Source organism: Calonectris borealis, chromosome 10, assembly GCF_964195595.1.
Source record: "Calonectris borealis chromosome 10, bCalBor7.hap1.2, whole genome shotgun sequence".
NCBI classification, from domain to species: Eukaryota; Metazoa; Chordata; class Aves; order Procellariiformes; family Procellariidae; genus Calonectris; species Calonectris borealis.
Window position 1 is genome coordinate 872,451 of NC_134321.1, and position 23,715 is coordinate 896,165.

The 23,715-nt window shown below is 48.9% G+C and overlaps 1 protein-coding gene across 5 annotated transcripts in view; it reads left to right on the forward strand.

Annotated features, from left to right (window-relative positions):
• SRGAP3 (SLIT-ROBO Rho GTPase activating protein 3) overlaps positions 1-23,715 on the forward strand; it is a 128,360-nt gene that overhangs the window by 53,647 nt on the left and 50,998 nt on the right. For 4 of the 5 annotated variants that reach the window (XM_075158566.1, XM_075158570.1, XM_075158569.1 and 1 more), the window contains exons 2-3: positions 6,518-6,710; positions 11,527-11,689. In XM_075158566.1, coding sequence (XP_075014667.1) covers positions 6,518-6,710; positions 11,527-11,689 — 356 coding nt within the window. Of the gene's footprint in view, positions 1-6,517; positions 6,711-10,284; positions 10,630-11,526; positions 11,690-23,715 lie in introns of those variants that run through there. The other variant, XM_075158567.1, reaches the window with a different exon arrangement.

The following is a 23,715-nucleotide window of genomic DNA, read 5'->3' on the forward strand; positions in this document are numbered from 1 at the left end:
TGGGTTTGGTTTTTTTTTTTGCATTTTTTTTAATGTTACCATTCATTTACAAACTTACCAAAAGCTGAATGTGAAATGTTTTTCTCATCTCTATGCGGTCTCTAACACTCACGTACCACTTGGCTGTTGGCGGTGGGAGGCTGTTTGCAGCGGGTTTATCCCTGCTGGAGTACGTCAGCCTATGCACAGCGCTCTGTGTTGCGGGGCTGGCCATGGTGGTCCTTCTGTGTCCCCCCTGTCACACTCGGTAGCCTTTCTCTGGCTTTCAGAGGGACGTGAGCATTCTTGGGGGTCTTTGACTGGCGAGGCCCTTCTGCCGTATTTGGGATCTCGGATTGACAGTGGGACCCGCCGTTGGGGCTCTGCAGGGCCACGCTCCCCTGCGTTGGGCCATGTTAAACGTGGTCCTGGAGGCTGCGGTGGTTGCCCTCCCGCCCGCCGCTCCGGGGAGGCTGCTGGGCCCCAGGGCTGGAGTGCGTCTCCTCGGGAAATCTGATCACTGCCGACATCTCACGTGGTTACGTGCGCGGCCTAAGGATAATGAGCACTCATTGGCTGCAATATGGGCTAATTGATTTGAAAATGTTTACAAAAGCCAAATCCCCAGATCTTCTGATTACAGATGTTCCCTCTCCCGGCTGCATTAGCAGTCCCGCAGCCCGTCTTGAGCATTGTTGTTCTCCTTGGTTTGCCAAGGAATTTTGTTTTCTCCAACATTCCTGCCGCTGTGTTTTAGAAGAGCTGAGGAAATCATATTTCTTGCATTTTCTACCTCTGATTCTGCATTTTAAATAACAGGACTGCTCACAGTGGAAACTCCTTTCTTATGATCAGAACCAAGCAAACTGGGACAAAAAAAGCAGCAAGTCTTGATAGCCAGTTGTCCAGCAGAGCTCAAGGAGACTCGAGGAGCTTTTTAGCGTCTTTGTAGGCTTTGCTGCGAGAACTTTTCTGTTCCCAAGTGCCTGTGCTTTGGGCTTGTCTCACTCCCGTCGTTTCTAAAAGGCAGTTCTCCACGAGGCATGTCAGTCGAGTGCCTGGAGGTGACTCCCCTCCCTCCAATGACAGAAACACAATTAGTCATCTCTTCCCCTGAGTGTCCTCTGCTTTCTAGCTCTGTCTTCCAGAGTTTAAGGTTTTGGGGTCAGGCGCTGAAGAGATATTTGTCTAACGTGGAAAACGTAATTGGCACTCAGTTGAAGGTTATAATTAAAGGCCTGTTAATCCCCCCATGACGGACAGGACTGGTGCAGCTCATGCTGATGCTGCTGGCCCGAAAATTGCTGGCAAGCAGTGCTGGTAAAGACGGGGCGGGTTTCCGTCTGGATTCTTAGCTGGCGCCCATCAAGGTGGCACTCTGGACATTAGTAGATGTTGGTTTTGGGTTCGCTGGGGATGCACTCTGCCTCCCGTGCGCGAGCAGGCCGGGTTAGAGGGGGAGAGGGATCAAGCAGCAAATGGTGGCTGCTCCGTTGGTGGGGCTGGTCTCCAGCTCCGCTGCGCAGGTGGGAGAAAATGGATAGCCTCCAAGTGCTCCTCCCCGTTCCCTAGGCAGCAGGCATGAAGGGTGGAAAAAGGCTTTTCTGCCTGCCTGTATTTTTTCATGATTATGTGAAAAGGCTACTTAAGAGCAAGTTCATTTTAATTGAAAGGAGGGTGCCTGTTGAATGCAGCGGCAAAGTAACTATGGAAGCAGGGGAGTGACAATGCAGGCGCTGTCGGGGGCTGTGGCTGTGAGCGGCTGGCTCACGGAGACCTCCGGAGTACTGAAGAATGTAGTTTTCTCTCTTACTGCTTCTGTCTTTGCATTAATGATGCCAGCAGCCCTTAATTTTGTTTTCTGCCACAAACCATTTCCATTTAACGTGTAGCAACAGCTCCTGGGGTCAGTGGCCATCTCCATCTGTTTGTGTGACTGCTCGTAGCTGAGTGGCTTTAGGGTCACGGCTCGTGGGCTCTCTGTGTCTGGAGAGACTGCCCTTTGCCTCTGCGCGCTTAGAGGGTACTGCCCTGGCTGAACTTCTGCAAGGAAATGTGAACGTGTCAAGGCAAGGCCTTACGGGAGCAGGGGAAACAAAAGAAATTCTGTTGACGAAAGTCGGAATGTGCCTTTCTGATGCCTGGATGCCCAAGAGTGTCCTCCCCCTCCGCTGGGACTGATGTGCCGCCGTTGAGTCCTCCTTTGTACCAGCGCACGAGGGACGGTGGGGGAGAGGGAGCTGGGTCCTGCCTGGCTGGCTGGGGCCGGCGCTGGGCTCACGAGCCCGCGGCCAGTGTGCAGGAGGCGGTGACCCTCACCGAGCTCGCAGCGGAGGCCGCTGGCTGCGGGTCTGATGGGTATGAACTGCAAATTCCTGTTACTTGGAGCAGGGGGTGGTGAAAGCTACGGGAGCCTTGGCGAGTGTCTGCATTTGCTGCTGCTGTCTGAACTGCCGTGAATGACCCCTGTAAGAGTCAAGGAGAAGTTTTTGTGCCAGATACAAAGATCAAATAAGCAGCAGTAGCTCAGATCTGGAAAAAAATAGGAAGAGGTAGGAAATTGAAAAGATTGGAGAAACGTTATCGATGTTCCTTGTATTTCTGTGCATTGTCAGGGTTGTTAAGAGCTGTTCTGGAGACCACCTTGAGTTGTAATCCACTGTGAAAAGAGAACTAGAGATCAAATCTGTGTGGTGTGTTGTTGGTGGCTTTTTTCTTTTTGTGTTTTTTTTTTTTTTTTTTTTTTTAAATCTGTATCAAACTTGCTCAGGAAAGCAGAGAGCTGTAAAGCAAGTCCTGTGTTGGCACCAGCAGGAGTGGGAATGTAAAATCCATATGGGATGCAATGAAATTTCCACTGACCTTGTGTGGGAAGGAAACACTTGTCGGCAGGGGAATGTGAAGGTTTTAAAAATGTTTTGTTATGAAACTGGTACCTTTGTATCCTGTAGGAACATAGCAGTGGGTTTTCAGGAGGCTTAATTCAAAGGCGGTTACTCTTTGTCACCCTCGGGCTCCAGTGAATGCCATTGTTACCTGCAGAAGCTGGGGACACAACTTCCAAAGGGGGTGCACATGAAGCAGCGCTGTAAGGTAGCAGGCATGCCGTATCCCGGGAAGCCGTTCTGATGAGCTCGGTGGGTGACAGCACCAGCCTGTCATCTCGCAGCCTGGTCTGCTTGGGTGGAAAGCAAGGGGGCTGTCGGAAGCTACGGCTGCGTAGGTGGTCGTCTTCTGTTGATCCCATAAGGCATCGCAGCTCTTGCACAGCACAGAGCCCCTGAAGAGCAGTCTTCCTGACGAAATCAAAGCTGCAGTGCTGCATACGCGTGATCTTTCTGTAAAGCCTAGACTATTTTTCAGCAAATGCTGGAGTCCTGGCTACCAAAGCCTGGACCAGCTTTCAGGTGTGATGACCGAGTACTGCTTTCTGGAAGTTCACTCAGCTTCTCCAGGCATTCCTGTGCATGTCTGTAGCAAAACCAGGGTAAATATTGCTGTGTGGCATTAAAGCATCCTTCCACTCTCCCCAGAGAAAGTGCCATTGCAAGGGGAGCAAATCTATTTTCTGCGTATGAGTGCAAATCTGAAGAAGAGGGGATGGAGAAGCAGCGTTGTTTGTGAGGTGTGCAGCTCTGTGTTTTGGCATGGTGCTGGATACCACGGGGATAGGATACTGCTTATTTTGATGCAAGAATAAAGACCAAGACACTCTGACACCAGTCATTTTGAGAGAGACTTCATTTGCAATGAGAATTTAATTTCTTTTTCTCCATTCTTTTGGCAGCCATGTTTTTTTTAAAAAGGGTGTTTCTAGCATTGCTTATATAGTGGAATTGTGTTTCATTTCAGGGTGTTCTGCAGCTCAGCTGTGAGTGAGGGCTGATGTTTGTGCAGCAGATGCCCCGGGTCACAGGGGAGCCCTGGCCATGCAGCACCGCCTGCGTGGAGGCAGCAGCTGTGCTGAGCATCCCTGCGTCACCCTTCCTCCCTGCCCGGGGCCTCGGCCATTCTGGCTCCTGTGTCCAGCGTCCCCGTGTTTGCAGATGGGATGAATGTAGGTCAGAAATGAGTTAGAGTGCTTTGGCTACCGCAGGGATGGTTACACAGTTATCCAGACAGACTTCAGGAATGGAAAATAGCTTTGCTAGTGGCCAAGTGCAGTGTGTTGAGTCCCTCACCAAGACTCTGTATGAGCCGCAGATGCATTTTTATGAATAAGTGTGCTATCCTCTCGTAAAGTATCAAGAACATAAAGGAAGTGCTGTAAAGGCAGTGCTCACGGAGGATCCCACATAAGGTGACTGATTAACTTTGGAGTTTTCAGCATTCATTATTTCCAAGGAGCTTTTGGTTTTTAGGTGACCTTCACGCAGCCTGCAGCCTCCAGTCCCATTACTGCCATCGTTAAATTACCCAGTAATGAGATTGCTGCAGGTGTCCTTGTTCCTGCAGCTCTCCCAAGTTCACCTGCCAGGCTGTGAGTGGCTCAGTCTTGCACAATAGTTGTTCTATGAAGAAATGTTGAAAAATAGCAGATTCTTATAATGGCAATTTTAACCTCCTTCACATGGGATCCTCGCAAATTTAAAGAGCTTGAAATTGTCTGTAAGTCTTTTGTGATTTCAGTCAGTGCTTTGCATGATCATTACTTAATAATTTATCAATTCAGCATCCAGTATGGAGTAATGACTGGATAAGACCATGCTGTAGCTATGAAGTTGTGGGACAGGCTGATGCTGGCAGGGGACTGGTAGGGCTAGCCTGCCCTCTGTGTGTGGTGTGTGTGTGTATTTTATATATATATACATTTTTATATATATATATGCATACTCAAGATCATTTCATGCATTGGAGTGACACTGCTGTATTGTCTTGATTCAGGTCATTGAGCTTCCCAATTACGATGCAGTGATTTCATGTGCGTGTGCTCAGGCAGTACAGGTATTTTTAGTTTGCTGTGGTTCTTGCAGGTAAGTTACCGTTTGTCATCTTGCCATGCTGAATTTGCAGAAGGAACCAAGGATGAGGTCTAGCCCTCTTGCCAAAGAGCTTTACCAATTTTTGGACTTCCTTCTTAGTACAGGCTGAGTCTTCCTGTCACGTAGGCAGCGACAGTTCAGTGTGCTGCAGCATCGCACCACAAGTTTAATAAAGTACAGCTCCTGTTGTTGCAGAAAATCCAGGCAGAAAGTCACCAAGAGCTTGCATTTGCAGTCTCCTCCTGGTAATCCTCGTAGGCTGCCGAGCACCCCCTTGCAGTGCGGGAGGGCTCTGCACCTCCCGCAGAAGGTGGCCGTGGTCTGGCGGGGCTGGCAGCGCCCGGGGTTCCTGCTGTGATCGCCGGCAGCCGGAGGAGTCCCCTGCGAGCTCCTTCCTCCTCTGCTTGCCAGGAGTGCGCCGGAGCCTGCCGTCCTGCGGCACGGCTGCGTGGCGAAGCGTTTGAACTAAACAAGCAGCCACAAATACCTGTCGCCTGCCTTCCTCCTGTTGTGTCCGTGGGCCTCTTGGCTGACAATGGAGCCTGAGATGTGCTGGGGAAAGGAAACTTGGGGCTGCCCGTTTCAGGGAGCCCTGGTGCACAACGTCTCCAGTAACCACAAGCTGTGTTTCTCCTGCGTGTGTGTGCATACTTGGTGGGGTGCACGTGCTTCATCTTGTTTGGTGATGCACTGAGTTTGGGAGCCGACTGTTAATGTGTTGTAAGCTCATAAGGTGATGGAAGGAAGGCTGTGACCTGTGGCCTGGACGCTGTCTGAGCTGGGATGTGATGCTAGGTGAAATGGTAAGCTTTGGTGCCACCAAAATCATGTTCTTTCCCCTCTTGCTCTTGTGTCGTCTGTTGCTCCCCTACCCTCGCCTCCCAAAAAGGGCCAGAAGTTTGGGTGTTTATAAATCAGTCAAATTTTGATGTTTTAAGAGCTGCCTGTCAGTTTAGATCAGATGCGGGTCTGGTCCGTCACATTAAAAAAGAAATGGCTCACCGAGCAGTGAGGTGTGGTGCGAGTGTCTGGGTGCTGTAGTGCCGGGCTGTGGGTGCTGCGTGCACGCTCGGGGAGCGGCTGGCTGGCCCAAGGGTTCGTTGGTTGAGCGCAGGATTTGCCCTCGGGGTTGCACAGTTCTGCAAGACCGTGCAAGGAGGCTGTAGGGTACTACTCAGGCAGTACTAGATAAATGGAAGTATCATTTTCTAGTTTCAAAAAAGCTCTCAGGGTTGGTCTCTGTGTGTTTGTGCATTTGTTTATTTTGACAAAGAACAAGGTTTTAATGCGAGACCAGTGAATGAAATTCTTCAGCTCTCACTTGGAAAAGAAAATCTGTTGGCAGATTTCACCTAGAAATCTAGTTTCAGAAAAGTTTTCAAAGAAAATCTGTTTTCACTTGGAAAAGAAAATCTGAATTAAACCTGAGGCTCGTGAGGGAGCCTGTTCTAGCAGTGCTTATGCGATTTGCTCTGAGAGAAGGAAAGACAACCCTCCTGGCCAGTGTTTGTTGCTGACTTTGTATTTTCTTTTTCTCCTCTCTTCTGTGCATGCAGAAATCCGAACTCAGCTGGTCGAGCAGTTTAAATGTCTGGAGCAGCAGTCGGAGTCGCGCCTGCAACTGCTGCAGGATCTGCAGGAGTTCTTCCGCAGGAAGGCTGAGATCGAGCTGGAGTACTCCAGGAGCCTGGAGAAACTGGCTGAACGATTCTCCTCCAAGATACGCAGCTCCAGGGAGCACCAGTTCAAGTAAGCAGGTGTTTCCTGGGGCAAAATGGTGCAAAATGATGGGCCAGAGACTGCCTCGAACAGTAGATGTTTGTTTGTAGCTGCACAGTCCAAAAGTGGACTAAACTAAATAGCATCAGTGGTGACTTTGTCTGTCTTATCACTGCGCCGCGGCGTTCACAAAAAGAACTACAAATGTCTGTTTCCAAGACTTCCGCTGCAGCATTACTGACCTGTGCTGCCCGAATTAGACTTCCTATGCACTTCTCTGTGCAGTACAATAAAAATATGAGTCGGGGACTAGGAAGGAGTGAAGCCCCTTGATTTTTTTTTTTTTAAGAGGCTTGAATTCAGCCATTGGTTCGATTGTGCAAATAATGGTAGGCCCATTTTATAAACCCTGGTTTCTGTATGTAGTCCAATCCTTAGATGTCAGAGTGCTTCACATTGCACACAGATCTGCTTACAAGGCTCAGACTTGGAAGCAGTTTCTGGAAATCTAATTTATTGCAGTTTTTTTAAATGAAGTATGTATGTTTTCTGTGTACACACCCGTACAGTGTTGAAGCTAGGCAAATCCATAGTGGAAATACTTTGAAACAAAGCTTTGAAATAGAAAGTATGAACTAGATGCTGGAATTGTGTGAAACTCAAACTGATGATGAAAATTGTAAAATCCGTGAATGTGTGAACATGTGCAAGTTTTCAAAAGCAGCCTCTTTTCAGTTCAACCACACTCTCAAGCTTGGCTAAAACAAAAAAAATCTGGGGAAAAAAGAAAAGAAACAAACTTGAGGCAGAATTTAAGTCTGGAGGTGACTGTGTTTTGCGGTGAGGATATGTAGCTGGTGCTGTTACGCTGGCTGGTTGGCGGCCATGACTTCAAGGCTCCTGTGAACGCCAGTGTCCCGTCGCTGTTGGAGGAGCTGGTCCCTGCTCTCCGGGTGCACTCGAGTGTGCCTGGTTGAGGTGACAGGCTGGGCTCCACGGGACGATGCTCAGAGTTCGCACGTGTGTGTTGGGAGGGTTTTCCTCCGTGCTGCTTGTTGTGTTCCTTGCCATGACTGGCTCTCCTTGGCGCGGGATCTCTCTGGGCAGCGCGAGCGGTGCCACCGAGCTGGGGCCAGCAGGCTCTGCGCCCCGGGGACCGCGCAGCAACACCTGCAACATGGAGATAGGTACTCGTCCTGGCTGCTTTCCATGCAGCACGTCAGCTGAAGTTCCCCACCTTTGCCTCCCCTGGCCGTAGCATTTGTCTCTGTTTCTTCTTCTGACAGCGGTGTCCATGAAATAGTCTCCCAACTGGGATTAAGCCCTTTGCTCAAGGTGAAACTAGTGTCATTCAATTCAATGGCCAAAGACTACGGCCACTGTTTAGCTCCTTTCCCAGAAAATTGAGGGGTTTGCCTGTTTGATGCACTTAGCCTTGTAGCCTCTAGCTCTTTACAGTCTTTTTCCTTCTCTAACCCTTTGTGATTTTTTTTTTTTTTCCCTGTTTCAGCTGCAGGAGCAGCGATTTCTGCTGTTGCATTACTAAATCCTATTTATTCCATATTACTAAATCCCATTTAATCTGTTTACTTGGTCTCCCTAGTGAGCAAGGCTTTACTGTTGTCTTATGCAAAAGTCTGCTGAAAATGAATTGCCGTTCAAATGCTATCTGTTCCTTTTGCATCTGACTGTTGCTTGTCAGTTGTGTGGTGCTGGGCTGGTGCTGCTGTATCGTGCTGCGGGGATAACTATCCTGGGGCAGGAACTGGCCAGTATGGGCTTGGGAAGGTGCTCTTGTTCAGAGATGGAGCCCACGAAGGCTCGTTGTGTGTGTGTGCCTCTCCCATCAGCTGAGAGCAGTATTGTGGTACTGCCATTGCGTATTGTGCTTACAGTATCGGAAGGATGCTGTTGTGCACTATCTGCAGGTGACAATGATTCTCCACTTTATAAAACACCTGGGCACGAGTGCCTGGTGGGTGATGGTATTGGTAGCATTAATAGGGTCAGCTTGATTTCAGTGCACACTTCTGCCGAGTCCTCACTGTCTCCGTGTTGAGAGAGACTCCCTTAATATATTTTTCTTCCAAGGTGCTTTGTACCTGCCCTTTATTAGGTTCATCTGCACTGCTTCCCCAGCTTGCTCGTGAATGTCATTATTCTGATGAGGCTGTTGACACTCTTAAGAAATACGGTATCTTCAGCTCTTCCTTTGTCCCTGCGTAGCCATGTGCAGCAGGCTGTGGCCCAGCCCTTAATAGTGGTAATTGCTGCGGTGCTGCTGCTGGGCTGTTCTTGGTGGTTGCGGGTGAGACTCATTCATGCTTGTATATGTGGTTGTTTTGTCTATACCTGCAGAGGTTTTCTGGAGTCACCATGCCTTTCTCTCCACGGGTTCAGTGACGAGGTGGGCTGCACCAGCCCCAGTACCACGGGCAAGAGCATCTTGGGTGAGGAGGAGTACGTGTGTGAAGGCTTGGCCGCACAGCGTAGCTGTAGCAAGCGTGGGCTAGCTTTCTGGTTGCAGGACTTCTTGGGAAGGACAGTCTTGTTTGAGCACAGGGGGTCTGAGGCCCGTCTCCATCACGGCCGCATTGCCAGCGCTGTCGGTGCGCGCAGGCTGCCGAGCCCGAGTGCGCAGCAGACCTGGCTCCCGTGTGGGCGAAGCAGCGGGTGCTCCCCAGGCGTCTTGCGGGTGTCTTTAGGTGCTGGGAGGGGAGAGGCCTCTGGGGCTTGAGCAGGTCCATCAGGCACGGCTGTCGGCACACGGGAAGGCCTGCCCAGGCAGGATGGTGGCAGGGGAGGTCTCCGCCGAAAGGGGCCGTTTCTCTGGAACCAGCAGGTCTTGCAGGAAAGCGTTGGTTTGACCAGAGAAAACACCGTAAGTGAAATGTTTGGAACAAATCACTTGGCTTCCTCATTTAGAGGATCTATCTCAAAGTGGCTCAGTTGGACAACGTGAAACGTTTTGTTTCAGTTGTATCATTTCTGGAAATTTTGATCCACTTTTCATTAATTTGCCTTCGGTACTAAAAGCAGTACATGGAGAGCAGTGCAGGTTTCTCTCAGTGTTGAGATGGAACATGTCAAAATTAGTTAAGCTCTAATCAAGTGTGAAAAATTTGCTGAAATTTCCCTAAAAAGAGAGTATTTCTGACCACCCCTGGCTTCCAGGCGAGTCAGGGTCTCGGGATGCCCCTCGGCAGGGTCTCGCCCAGTGGAGACGGGTGGGAGTGAGCTCGCTCTGAGGATGCTGCGTGGTTCCCGGGGAGTCTTCAGGTCACCCGCCCCAACGCCTGCTGCCGCTCACGGCAATCTCTTTGTTGTCTGCAGCGCGAGTTGGATTAAGACCATCGTAAATATTCAGCGTACATGAATGTATTAATGTTGTGCACGTTAATGTGTTAACGTTGGATGCAAAACATTTTCTCCAGCACTGTTTAGTGGACGAAATGCAGTGCAACAGATTGTGTGGCAAATGGGCTCTTTCTGAAGTGGAAGTGACAGCTGTATGAGTTTCGCTTCTTTTTCCACTTTGCGCTAATATCTCCCTTGCAAAACATTGAAGGGATTGCCAGGGATATGTCTCTTCTCCTGTACCATCTTCTAGGGCACGCAGTTTGGGAAGGGTCTGGTTGGGGGTCTGATTTGGTACTTGTGCTCGTGTGCTGCCGGACGTCCCTGTGGGGAAGTGCCTGAATGGCTGAAAGAAACTCTGAAAGAGGTTCCTGGAAACCGGAGCAGGGCCACAGATGGGTTCCCAGCCCGGCTGGGGCAGGGGACCAGCTCTCGCGTTGTCTCCGGCTGACTCGCAGGTTTTCAGGTCCTTCAGAGCTGTTGCCTGTGTTACTGTAATACTGCTAACTGACCTTTTGCAGACCACATCTTTTTACAGCATAGGTATGGAGCAGTGGACCAGAAAGTGCACTGGGTGCCCCGAGAAGTTGAGGTAGGGCAGAAAAAACAAGCTGTGTGGGGCAGATTGTATACAAAGAGCCATATATATGTGTATTGAAGCACAGGGCTGTGCCCGGGGCCAGCATCAGAGCATCCCTCTCCCCTGCACAGAAGGCCTCTGTCCTGCCGCCAGCAGCTGTGGGAGGCTGGTAAGTAAGGACGAAGCTGCGGGAGAGAGCAGCTTGGGGCAAAGAATGGGAATTCCTTGGCTTGACTGAAACCCTTGTATATAATATTTAGACTGGGAGCTTCTGTGTTGGCAGAGATATTCAAGCACCTTTCCTGCACCAAAGAGGAGGTGCCGCTGTGGTCAGCCGGCGGGCAGTCTGAGCACGGGGTGTCTGCTGGCTCGCACCACCATCCCGGTCGGGGCAGCAGCGCTGGGCCAGCACCCAGACCTGCACCGATGACCCCGCGGTGTCCGCCGAAAGGACGTGGCTCTGAGCTGGCGGAGAGCCCGTGGTGCGCCGGCCGCTTCCACCGCAGAGCTGCGCCGCTGCCCCCGGCGACTGCGGCCCTGGGGAGGGGCAGGCGAGGGGTGGCAGCACGGGAGGTGCTGCGGCCGGGTGCCCTCCCCGCAGGTCGGTGGGGACGGCGCTGTGGGGGGCAGTGCGGCAGGGGGATGCTCGCGGGGCGCCTGGAGGGGCGGGCTGGCTCTCCCCGCGGCGCTGCGGGGCCGTCAGGTGCTTGGCCGGGTGCTGCAGCGGTTTCTGGGGAGGGGAGGCAGCCAAGAGGAGCTCGCACGCTTTTCTCTGGGGGCACGACAGATTCTAGCGGATGATTGCGGTGGAGGAAGGCAACGTTGATATGCTGACAGCATTCATTTGAAAATCACATGCCTTTTTGACTTGTCCACTTGACCTTTTTGATTTTTTTCACAATTCCCTAGGAAAGATCAGCACCTGCTTTCCCCTGTGAACTGCTGGTACCTGGTTCTGACGCAGACCCGGCGAGAGAGCAGAGATCACGCCACCCTGAATGACATCTTCATGAACAATGTCATCGTCCGGCTGTCGCAGATCAGTGAGGATGTCATCAGGCTCTTTAAGAAGGTAAGCAAAGCAGCAATGGAGAGCTCTGCTCAGTGAGGATCCATCCCTGCATTTTAGTCTGAAAAAGAGGCTTGCTGTGGATTTCTACACAACCCGCCCCCAAAGTCTAAAGAGGTACAAAAAAGCCAACATTGTTAAAAAGCAGAGAAAGGTAACAAGACTTTCAAAGAAGTACACATCACATCTTAATGAGAAAGCTAGAGAGGAGTTGGAACTCTGGACAGTGAAAATGTAAAACCATAGTAAGGCAGGCCAAATAAAATTCTCAGAGACAGCTTGCTAAGACATACAGCTAACAAAAACTTCTCCAAAATCACTAGGAAGAAACCTGCCGTAGGGTGTGGAGGGGAGTAGATGAGTGAGGTCCAAAAAGGCTACCAGGTAACAGCCAAAGGCCAGCTGGCTGCTTTAGCTTGGTACTCCTGACAGAAAAGCTTAGACTAGAGGTTTCATTGCGGGGGTGCTGCTGTTACCAACCTGAGGAACCTTATCCAACTGAATTGTCATGAGATGTTGCAGAGCAAATCTGTACAAGGGACTATCACTTACAAGTCTTTCCAGATATTTATCCAAGAATTTTAAAGAAACTGAGATATAAAACTGTCAAGTGACTAGCAGTGTGACCCGATGCTTAAACTGGTGTCACTGCCAGAGAAATGAAAGGTGGAAAACATGACTTCTTTCAAAAACTCCTGGAGGGCTTCAGAGAACAGATCAGCAATCTGACTTTAAAAACAGACTTGTTGGGTGAAACTTTAGTAAAGAGCAGAATGACAGGCATGTAGGCAGGTAGAAGAGAGGAGTCAGCATGGCTTTCTTAAGAGTCCTGCCTCTTAAATCTAGTGGAGGTATTTCAGGAGCCAGTGATCATGTGAGTAAGTTGGCACAGTACCTTCAGTGTCTTACAGGCTTTGGAAAAGGTCCCTCGCTGAAGTTCTTAAAGAAAAGAAGCTGTTGAAGAATAAAGAGTGGTTGTTTTCTGGACTAATGACTGCTTGAAAGACAGGGAACAAAAGGAGGAAGAATTTCAGTGGAGTTCCTAATAAATTATTTGGAGAAAAGGATGAATAGTAAGATGACAAAGTCTGCTGATGATACAGAATTATTAACGATAACCAAATTAAAAATGAGCATCAAAGACTTGCAGGAGTCTCGCAGTCAGGTGGACCAGGACTCTTCAGTTGAAAATGAGGGGGGAGTGCGTAATGTGGTAAGAGGATGAAAAATTACAGGCAGTCTGTAGGAAGTGAGTAGGAATGAGGACCTCATCGTGCCTGCTAACGTAAGCCATGGGCAGTCAGCAGGCACTGGGCGGAAAGAGAAGGTAAAAAGGAAAGACTTTTTAACATCATTAATACTATATATATTATATTACATTTGCAATATTATGGGTAATGCTACATGTTTGTTGCCTCATACCATGTTTTTGAAAGCCAGACATGTAACCTGAGTCCTCAGGCAGTCGGATAGACGTGAAGGAGTGTTCCCTATCGGCAGCTGCCCGGCCCCGCTGTCGGCGCAACTTTGGGCTCGGGAGTCGCAGCCCTGCAGCTTGTCACATCACGAACATGCTCAGTGGTATCACTGTCCCTCTTCCTCCACTTCTCTTCTGGGCATTTTGCTAATGGGATACCTCAGGGATACTGTGCCGGGCTAGGTGGACCTTTTGCCTGCTTTTATGGCTCTTAACGTTTTTCTTAATTTTTATCGCTTGTTTTCAGCAGGGGTAGCTGGAGAACTGCAGTTAGTGAGCAGCGTGAGCCTGTTGGCACGCTTGCCTCTCCAAACAGGAGAAGGGCTCTCAAATCAGTGGTTGTCTTAGCCCAGCTGGAGAGTAAATTTAATGTGATATTTTTATGGCCAGTTTCCTCTAGTTTATAGATCTGAGCTAGAAATTAAACTGCAAGGTCAGGTTTGGACTTGCTGATCTGATACAGGACATCATCCCTTTTCCTGTCCTTCTGGCCTCCAGAAATGGGACGGATTTGGGATATTTTGGTTAGTTCAGTTCTGTCGGTCTCAAAATCTCCCTCCCATTTGCGTTTTACTCTGAACCTGTTTTTGGGATGTATATTAAGAGTATCCTAGGTCTGTGAATGGTATATCTCATTTTGAACCATAGAGCAAATCCAGTCAACATTCAAACAAGGGCATAAATAGAGTGTTTGAAGTGTTTTTCTTGTAGTAAGTCAATCTTCAGCCAGGGCAAGATGATAAAAAGTTTCATCCACTCAGCAGAGTTATTTCTTTGTGTTTGCTTTTTCCTCTGTCTCTCCCTCCCTCCTCTTTTTTGAATTTAAATTTTAACTTACACAACGCTTATATTCTATAGAAATTGTTGCTCCTTGTTGCTCCCTCCCCCCGTCTTCTGCCAGGAAAGGTGAAGTAGCACTGACTCCATCTGCAGCGTGCCAAAGCCAGCACCTGCTTTTAATCAAAAGGAGGCTTTACAATAGAGTTGTGGGGATCTGTGATTTCACTTGCATTTGTCCCTTGAGGTTTAAATTGTAGCAGGACTCATGTGTCCCTGGAAATAATGCTCAGCTACATCATGGAAGAGGCTTATTCTGTGTCATCCATTTAATGTGGGTAGGGAGGCTGACACTTTTGGGGATATTCAGGTTATTTATTTTTCTTAACTTATTGTACACTGTGCCCAAAAGAGGATCTAGGGCTGCGCTTCCCACTTTGCAGCAGTGTTTGGTGAGAAGCCTTAGGCACATGTGTGGGAATATGAGCATCCTGATAAAAGACTTTTTAAGACATCCAGTCCAGCCTTGCAGCTGGTACAAGATTGCTCAGAGGAGGTATCTTTTGCTATTTTATCCGGTGTGGTTTTGAGTATGATGAGCAAAGTGCTTGAAGCACTCCTTCTGGGGAGACTGTACCATACAGGACCATTGGGCAAATAAACCGGCTCCAGAAGGGTTAAAGGCGTCCGCAGTTGTGGTTCAGCTGTTCGGTTTTGTTGTAGATTGCTCTTTGATGGTAAATTAGGGTAACATTTTTTTCCAGAGATGTCACTTTTAATTCTTCCCATCTAGAATTTATTAATCGGTTGTGACATGCTGCGGGTACATGGAGAAACTGGAAGGTTTTGTGTTTTGTGCTTTCATTATGTAAATGTAAACAATCTCAGCAGAGAAGTGGGACCTACTATCTGGAGTACGAGGATGCGCATAATTGAGAAGCAATTGATCAGTGCGGTGGTAATCTGCCAAGGAAGATGCCGGGTGCTGAGCTGCTGCTCCCCTCGGCTTCCCTGGGCACGCTTGGCAGCAGTGGGGTCGTTCATCAGGAAATTGGGGCGTTGCGTTTGTTCATCTCCACTGAAGCGTTTTGCCCTCCTGCTGACCGGCAGCGTACGGTCCCTGGCGTTCGGCTGTGCATTGCTCAGACACGCCTCTCGCCATGGCCGGCCAGAGAGCCTTTTGGCTTACCCAAATCCAAGGCAGAGGGGAAGTAGCAGCTAGTGGGGATTGAGTTTTTAGTGCTTGAGCTGGAGACATTTCACTGAGCCAGCTCCAGGTCTGACCTCGCCTCAGCTGAGGTCAGCGATGGCTTGCACTGGCCTCAGCAGCAGGGCTTACGGGAGGTGTAAGTTGGTTATCAAAGACAGAGGAGAAGCTACATGACATTTCTTGAATCACTGGCGAACCTGTTTTTGCAGGCTGTGGTCCAAGCTGGGGTCCCCGCTACGGCTGTGTTTGGTGACAGGACAGCTTTGCGGGTGTTTGTGAGCCGCGGTCGCTGCTCTGAGTTGAGGCTGGTTGTTCTGCTCCCGGGGAAGCCGTGCCCTCTCCAGAGCTGAGGAGCTCAGGGCTGCGGGGTCAGCTGGGGCTGGTGGCTCAGCTAAGGCTGGCGACGCTTGGGTCGGGGAGTTTGCCATCTTCTGCTTGTGGATCGCTTCCTTTTGGCTTAATTAGTGGCGACTTTGTTAGCTTTGAAAGTGAGGGGAGGCCCTGTCGGGAGAGATGCAACCCCTCCTCTCGTTGTCCGTTTCCTTTTATTATCTCCGAGCATTGTGGAACGGGGAAAAGCGGACTGCGGCCCTCGGGGAGTCGAGTTGAACTGCGGGGTGCAGAAATCTGCAGGGAACTCAGCAAGGGCTAGCTTCTCGGGACGGTGACGATAGCATTGGGGGTTTTGATGAGGTTTGGTGGGGTGGAAAATGAGAGATTTTCTGCAGCCAGGATTTTAAACTACTCCTCCCTGAGAATTTTAATACAGAATCAAAGAGAATTTATAAAGCCAGATGTTATGTTGGTAAATAAATGTACATCACTGAAATCGGTGGATCCACTTTGGTTGTCCATAGGCACTGCAGGCAATTTATATCCGATTGTTTGGCTCAGCATCCCCAAAAAGGAGAAACTCTGTTTTTAGGGAAATACCATAAGTTACTTATGAAACATTATTTACCCGAAGTATTTATGTTTTTAGGGGGGAGGGGAAAAGTTGTTAGTAAGGTGGTCCTGATACAAAGAAATAGTTTGGAATCCCAGGAGAACATAAAACTAGAATAAATTGGAAAAAAAACCCTATTGAAAATAAAAAATGAAACTGCAGGCCTTAAGTCATAGTTAGGAAAAAACCCTGCAAAGCCAGGAAAGGAAATGAAAATACAAAAAAGGGATGAGGATTGAATTCCTGAAGCTGGCAGATAGAGGAATTAAATACAGAAGCAACAACTTTTAAGTAAGTGTGTGTTTGTATAAAACATATGTAACAGTGCCCTTAATGCACACATATATGTATGTGCATATTGAGTGTATTTGTGTGCCTATGTATGCTACTAAGTAATTTAGTAATAAAGTGGTACATAAAATCATACGTAGACAAATGTTAAGTGAGGCACATAAGGAAAAGGAACTTTATAACTTGGATGCATAAGGCTGGGCTCTGCACTAAGTTTGGGATGAGATGTGGAGTTAAAGCATCAGGCTCTGAGCATACCAGCTCAGTGCTCGCTAGCAGTCAAAAAGGAAATAAAAAGTTAGGAATTGCTGGAAACAGAGCAGAAAACATCATTAATCCCTTGCAAATCCATGGATCCATGGCATACCTGCATCTCGAATCCTGTTGTTTTTCTTTCCACTCCTTCCCTCCCAACACTGTGCTTGGTGGCATCAAGGGACAGAGCGCCTCTGTGTTGTGACACTTGCATCGATACTTAACGAGGCACGCTCGGTTGGGATGGGGTCAGGCAGCAGCAATGGGTTTGCAGTGCCAGGGTGAAGGACTGCAAGCCCAACGCGGTGGGTAACACGAGGGGGCTGGCTGGCCAGACCTGGCCCCTGGGTCGGGGCACAGAAGGCATCCTCGAGGAACGGGAGCTGGCAGGGGTTGCTTTGCTCCATCACGGTGCCATGTCCCCCAGGATGGTCACAGGTAGCGTGGATTTGGGAACAGAGACTTGGAGAACTCTGAAGAGAAGAAACCTGCCTGTCTGCAGGACAGTGTATAGATAGTCTTGGCATCGCTTGTATTTAAGCACAGTGATAGATGTCAGTTAAGCAATCCACAGCCCTTTTGTTGGCCTTTCAGGTATTTTTGAATCGCATCCAAAGGAATCCCAATTATAACTGTGGAAACTTGTCTCCTTCTTGAATACCTGCAGAAAAAATGTACTGAACTATGGGATTCATCCAGAGGTGGTCTCGAGGCAGAGAGCAGAGGTGCTTGTAATTGATATTTGTAAGGGCAGGAACCATTTACAAAATGTGAGGCAAATCTGGATTTAGACTTTGATAGTTCTTTTGTTACAAAGGGGGCAGTTTTTCCCATTCAGTGATTTGTTTTCTTTCCTCCTCTTCCTTTTCTGCCCTTCCCAGATGTGGAATATAAGAATTCCTGGCTTTGGTGATGTGAATATGTGAGGGTGTAATTTGGCTTGCCCTCTGAACTCACGTTGTTCAGCTGAACCCCTGCACACTGAAGCTATGTAATTTTACACAGCTATAATCTAACCCCCCCGCTTGTATTTTATCCCAGCAGTTAAACAAACTGTGCATCTTCCTTCTCCTGGCAATGCTTCAGAATTCAGAATTTAACATATTGCTACAACTGAGAGGTCCAACTGCATCCCATCAGTGTGGATGATGTGAAGGCAGGAACAGCAGTGTAGATCGGGTGTTTTCCTGACACCTGGCCCTGCTTCTGTGACCCTCTAATCTGAAGCCACAATATATATATGGCAATTTTCATAGTGGGAGTTTGCTGGAGCCTAGAGACCCAAGACCAGCGTCTTTCATTAGTGATACCGAGGCTGGGGGCCGCACTGCTGATGGCTGTTACAGTGAAGGAGGAGCCCACAGGGATATTAAATAAGTCTCAGCATCTTTATAAAAAGACCTGGTAACGATATCATTTACTTGTTGCATGGGCTGGTTATAGTTGCGGTGACAAAGGGCAATTGTCCTCTAGTGGGTATGGCTTCTTGCTGCACAGAAACTACTGTTCTCCAAAGCAGGGTAATAAATTTCTGCAGAGAGGTTTTCGAGTTGGGCACAATGTCATCTGGAGACCAGGAGCTGTGTGTCCAGGCTGAAAGGAAAACACGGATGTTTGCCACAGAAGTGCCACAGTGTCACTGGTTAGATAGTTGCGGGTGCCCTTGGGGTGCATGGTCAGCATGGTTAAAAATGGGCCAAGAAATCCTCGTGTCTCCTACTTTGAATCTCTCAGTACAAGACATGAAAGAAGGGGTGCATCTTCTTCACCTTCAGCCTTCTGTCGTGTATTTGAGTTGCTTCTCTGGACTCATGTGGAGAGATGGGCATGTCTGAAATGCCCTCTGGTCTGTGCTAATGCCTGCCCTGGGATGGGGCGAGTTTCGGCTGTCCTGGTTCTTAGCAGCACGCACGGGTAGCTCAGCTGCAGGCGTGACATTGCAGACGCCAGACTGGGGCCGGTGAAGGCCGTGAAAACCTTCGCTGTTTCTCTCATTTTGTTTACCTCGGCATGCCGGATCTCTCAGTTGATGCCCAAGACGTTTTCCATCAGAAAAGCATTCACAAGCGCCGGGAGTGGCAGACCAAGCCAGAGGAGGCTTTCTGAGCTGAGGCTGCTTTGAAGAGCCCAGGGGCTGAATGCAGTTCAGAGCAGCTCTGGGTGGCTTCGTTTTGGTGGTGGCTCAGCCTGCAGCTCCTCCTCGCAGTCTCCCCTGGTGTCACACATGGCTTGAAAGGCGGGTGGTTCGGGTGGGGGGTACAGAGCTGCAGAAACTCGAGTGGAAATTGGGTTTGATTCTTCCTGGCACGGCTGCCACCAGGACTGCTCTGGAGGTGGGCTGGGGTTTGAGGGATTTCCCTGCTCGCTGCCAGCCCTTGACATCGACATTGAGATAGATGTGGTAAGGTGAGCTTGCAGATGCGAAACACAGGGAATGTGTGGCCTCTGTGCTATTGCCTCCTCTTTCCCAACAGAGGCTTTCCTGGGAAATGTAGGACCTGGAGACGGAGTGCTGATCACTTGCGTCGAGGAACGGTGTCCTGTCAGCAGGTACTGTGGAGCTGCGCAGATATTTAAGGGTATCACAGAGCTCCTGCAAAGGGGTGCTGCCGCGGGGACTTGCGGGTAGGTCGGGGGACCAGCGTCCTCTGTCCAAGCATCCCCAGCCTGCAGCTTAGCCTGTGCAATTGAAATGAACAGCCAGCCTCCCTGCCGGCTCCGGCAGACAGGCAGGCCCTGCTAATGAGGAAAGTAGAGGAAGAAAAACTCAATTGGGCAAATTTCCCTGGAGCTTCCAATGTGAGTCACGTTCCTGGTGCAGGAGGAGATTCTCAAGGCGAGTGTGTTAACGTTGCTAATAGGCAGGCAATAAATGGAGATGCTAAGATAAGTCACTGCAGCGATCTGACTTGATCTGTTGTCGGAGTGAGTCTCCGTCGCTGTGAAATCTCACAGTGCGTCCTCCTGGCAGAGGCAAACCCTGGGCGAGGGACGCACCGCCGACCCCCTCTGCCAGGCAGGTGTTGTCTCCCTTTTACCTCCTGCTGTGGCAGAAGGAGAGAAGTTTGCTCCTTCTTCCAAGTATGGAATACAGGAAATTATACGTTTGAGACAGAGCATTGCTATGTCCGAAATAACCATGCTGCGTTATTCCCCAGTGTGAGATTTAATTATGTTCCATGACAGTGAATTTAATTATACCCCATACTGCAGTGCCCTGGATGGAGACTTAATGAAGAAGTGGTGTCTGTCTGGAAGGGATTTCTTTTCTTTGTCTTCAAAATAAGCATTCTTTATTGCCAGTAGTTCGTGTTGCTTCTTCCCCTTACCTTTTCTGCAGCGGCAGGAATTTTAATAAACCTGCTAAACTGAAGCCATTGCTATCCCAGCAAGCAACTGTGTTTTTTAGCAGGAATGGAAGGCATAAAGCAAGTGGCTAAATTGCAGTTTGGGTTTTGCGGGTGGTGCCAGAGAATTGGAATGACATTTTGGCGTTGTCTCCCATAAACACGGAAATGTAATTTCTCTGTTTTAAAAAGGGGAGGCAGCAAACTCGGAGGAGAGGCGAGTCCTTCAGCTTCTCGCCTGCCTGCGTTTGGAAGAGGCTCCAGCATCACGAGGTTGGACGCTGCCCTCTTGGATGCTGGGAGACTTTTGACGATCCTGGAGATCACTCTTGTCTCCAGCAACAGGATGCAGGGCGTTTGGTGTGTAGTGTCTAAGCAAATGGGTCTTTAAATGTAGTACCCACCTGTGGTCCCCCTGCGTCAGTGGGACTCATGGGAACGACACACTGCTGACAACTGAGCCATTTTTTGTTGCTCTATTTAGGAGTCTGAAATTAGGTTTGAAAATTACGGCTTTGTGGACTTCCCCTCCGCCGCACAGGAAATCTGGGGCAGAGGCAAGAGCTGCAGCTGACTTTGGGCCATTGCTCCTACCACAAGCCCGTCCTCCTCCCTTTGCTTTGGGAAAGGCTCAGTTCAGGGCCCGGGCTTTGACTCGTGGCAGCAGGGTCAGCTGGAGGAGTTACGTGCGACTGAACTCCTGCAGGCCTGGGGCCTCTGGGTCCCAGACCCCCATTTGTAGACCCTGATTTAAATAACTCATGTTCTGGATGTTCCTTTTTATCTGGGAGGGATGCATGCTTTTAATAGCTCTGTTGCTTATTAGCAAGCCACAGTGAGATTTTTCGAGACCAGTTAGTGACTGCCGGTCGGCGGGGAGGGGAGCCACTGGGGTTTCTAGCAGACGAGGTTTCCAGATGGCTGGGGGTACTTAGCACCTGCTGGTAATTGGCATCTTCTTGGCACCTCACGCACGTAAGAATGGGAGCCGCGTGCATCAGTTGTGCTTCTGAAGATGGGACTCTTCCAAATACCCTGACACTAATTCACAGATAAACTATAATTACTGGATGTTGACTGAACGCAGAGTGCTTTTACTCTTTAGATTCCTTGCTTCACTCTTTGCATTCAATTCTAACTTTTGATAATCTAAAGTTAAACTTTCAAGTATGTAGGTTGTCCAGTTAGCTTTAATTAGAAGACCTCTCTGTGTTGTGGGCTTCTCTAGCCACCCAGCCAAGAAGCTGACGGGATGGTGTTTTCCCTGACTGTGTGCACAAAAATACATGGAGCTATTTGAGGAAATCTGAAAGAAACTGCTCGTTTTTTTGGTTTGGGGTTTTTTTGGGGGGGGAGGGGAGTGTTTCAGTTTAAGCACATCTTCAAGCTATAATAAATGTTTCTTAGCCAAGAAGATTCTGCAGAGAGATGTGGGGTGTAATTACAAGGGAGACAGGAAAGCAGTGCATGCACATCTGCAGAAGCATCCAACCGCTGGATTTCTGAGTAGGAGTTGACTTGATCTGCAGCCAAGCTTAAATGTTCAGCAGCTCCCCAAGTTGTGGCCTCTCCCATGAAATGCCACGTTCATGCTGTAGGAGGTAGGCGACTGGATCTGCTTCATCCTGCTTGGCAAGAAAAGTGAAAATACAAACTGGTAATAGGATTTCAGCAGACGGGGGGGTGGAGGGAGGAAGATGCCATGAGTTTTTACAGTTGGAGTGAGCTTTCTTCTAAGCTTGGTGAACTTTGGCTCTTGTGGTTGTGAAATTGGAAACTTTATTATATAACTGTGATCTAGCTATTTTGTAATAAAATGTCCTCTTTGAGAGAGACTGTGGTTCACTCAGGTCAGAATAGTGAAAATGAGCTACTGAAGACAAAACGGGGAGGGTAGGTCATGGTCAAGGTGAACTTAAAACCTAAAATACTCGTGCTAGGAAGCCCTGATAATCTGCATTCTGAAATATCAAAGCTGATTGGAAATGGCAAGTCCAGGGCAGGTGTCTTTAAGAAATCTATCAAATCAAGATTGATTGACAGGTGATACTGTATGACTGGAGAATGCAAATATAAGCAATTCGTGTACCCACAAATGTTTATTGTATGATTTTACAGGGGAGTTAGTTTAGCACTAACACAGAGCCAGCTCAGTGCGGAGAATGCAACAGCCACTTACCCACATCCAGTAATGCAGGTTTTGTTGAAAAATACGCAAAGTCAAGCTATAAAACGCTTCTGGCTACGGAGCAGGCCCAGCTTTTGTGCACTCTGCCAGTCTTAATGTGAAACAAGTCCCCAAAATGGGGGAGGGCGTTAGGTGTTAGACCCATACAGCGAGTTGACTGTGGGCTGGAGATAAATACTGCCGGTGGAAGGGCAAAGTGATATTGTCTATAATTCTAGATTCATCCCTGTGTGTTTGCAGGATAATAAATTGTGTGATGTTCTTCATCATGGTCTCTGAAACCTAGCTGGGTGATCGATGGACAAACATCGACCTCAAACAGAAATGCAGCAATTCTGAAATAGCATGAGGATTTGCTGTACTGTATGTGTTCATGTTTATAATCACGCATTTTATTTTGTTAAGGATTTGTAGAAAATTGAAGGAAATCAAAATGCTAGTTTACTTTTAAACTTAACTGTCACAGGCAGATTGGAAGAGGCGGCCATCTGTATTTTGGTTTTAATGTTTAAAAATGGAAAAAACGGAGCCCAGATGTGGATTGGCAGCCCTGTTGATGGTGTCTTTTCAGCTCCCGGAGCAGGAAGGATATTAGACAGGATTTCTGAAGTGGTGTAAATAAAGGCCCTGGGGCATTTCTCACGCTGCAGGGCTGTTTAATTTTTTAAAATAATACATAGAATAAAAGTGTACGTGGTTTTGTTAACTCCACTGCAGAGCAAAGAACAGTAAGTCTCATGTTTGGCAGGGGAGCCAGGAGAGGGCAGATCTCTGAGGGGGCAGAAGGTATTTAAGACGGGCATTACCCAAAGCCAGTTGTGCTGCCAAGATCCACCCACTCTATTGTCAGCTGAGAGGAGGAAAGAAAAACCCTACAGGCATGAGAGCAATGTGAAAAATGCAGCTAGATAGCGGCAGCATAAATAGTTTGTTGTGGTTTTGTTCTCTGTGGGATGGATGTGAAAGCCTTTGCTGGAGATTATCAGGATCCACTTGGGCACAGGGGTGGAAGGGCTTGGAACAAGTACTTCTGGCTTTGTCAGGATCGGGTTGGTCACTTGGTTTAAGAAAAGAGGAGAAGAACAACTCACTGCTTCCCTGTCCTACCAGCTTGCCAGCGTCCCCAGACTCTGTTCCTTCTGCTGGTGCCGCAGTGTCCCTTAGCGCTACTCTGGCAGCATTGGAGACCTTCTGCCTACCTTTGGTCAGCTAGTTGGGAAAAACCCGTCACCTCATTTCTTCTTCCTGAGTTTGAAGTGGGTATTCGTAGGATCCCATTCCCCCTTTCCACACCTCCTATCTCCGGAGTTTGATAGGTCCTCTGGAGGTGAGGTCCTCTGGAGCCATGGCGTGCTGGGAGTGTTCGGAGCGAGGGCTGAGCATCTGTGTGCTGCTGCCGGCACTCGACCTGCACAGGGCCTTGAGGGCAACGCGCTTCTGCTGCTGGCCACAGCTGAGGACGTGCTTCTGGTAGGGTAGTGCTATCGCAGTACTGTTCACAGCGCGTGCAGACCGCTCTGGTGAATGCGGCTTGGAGA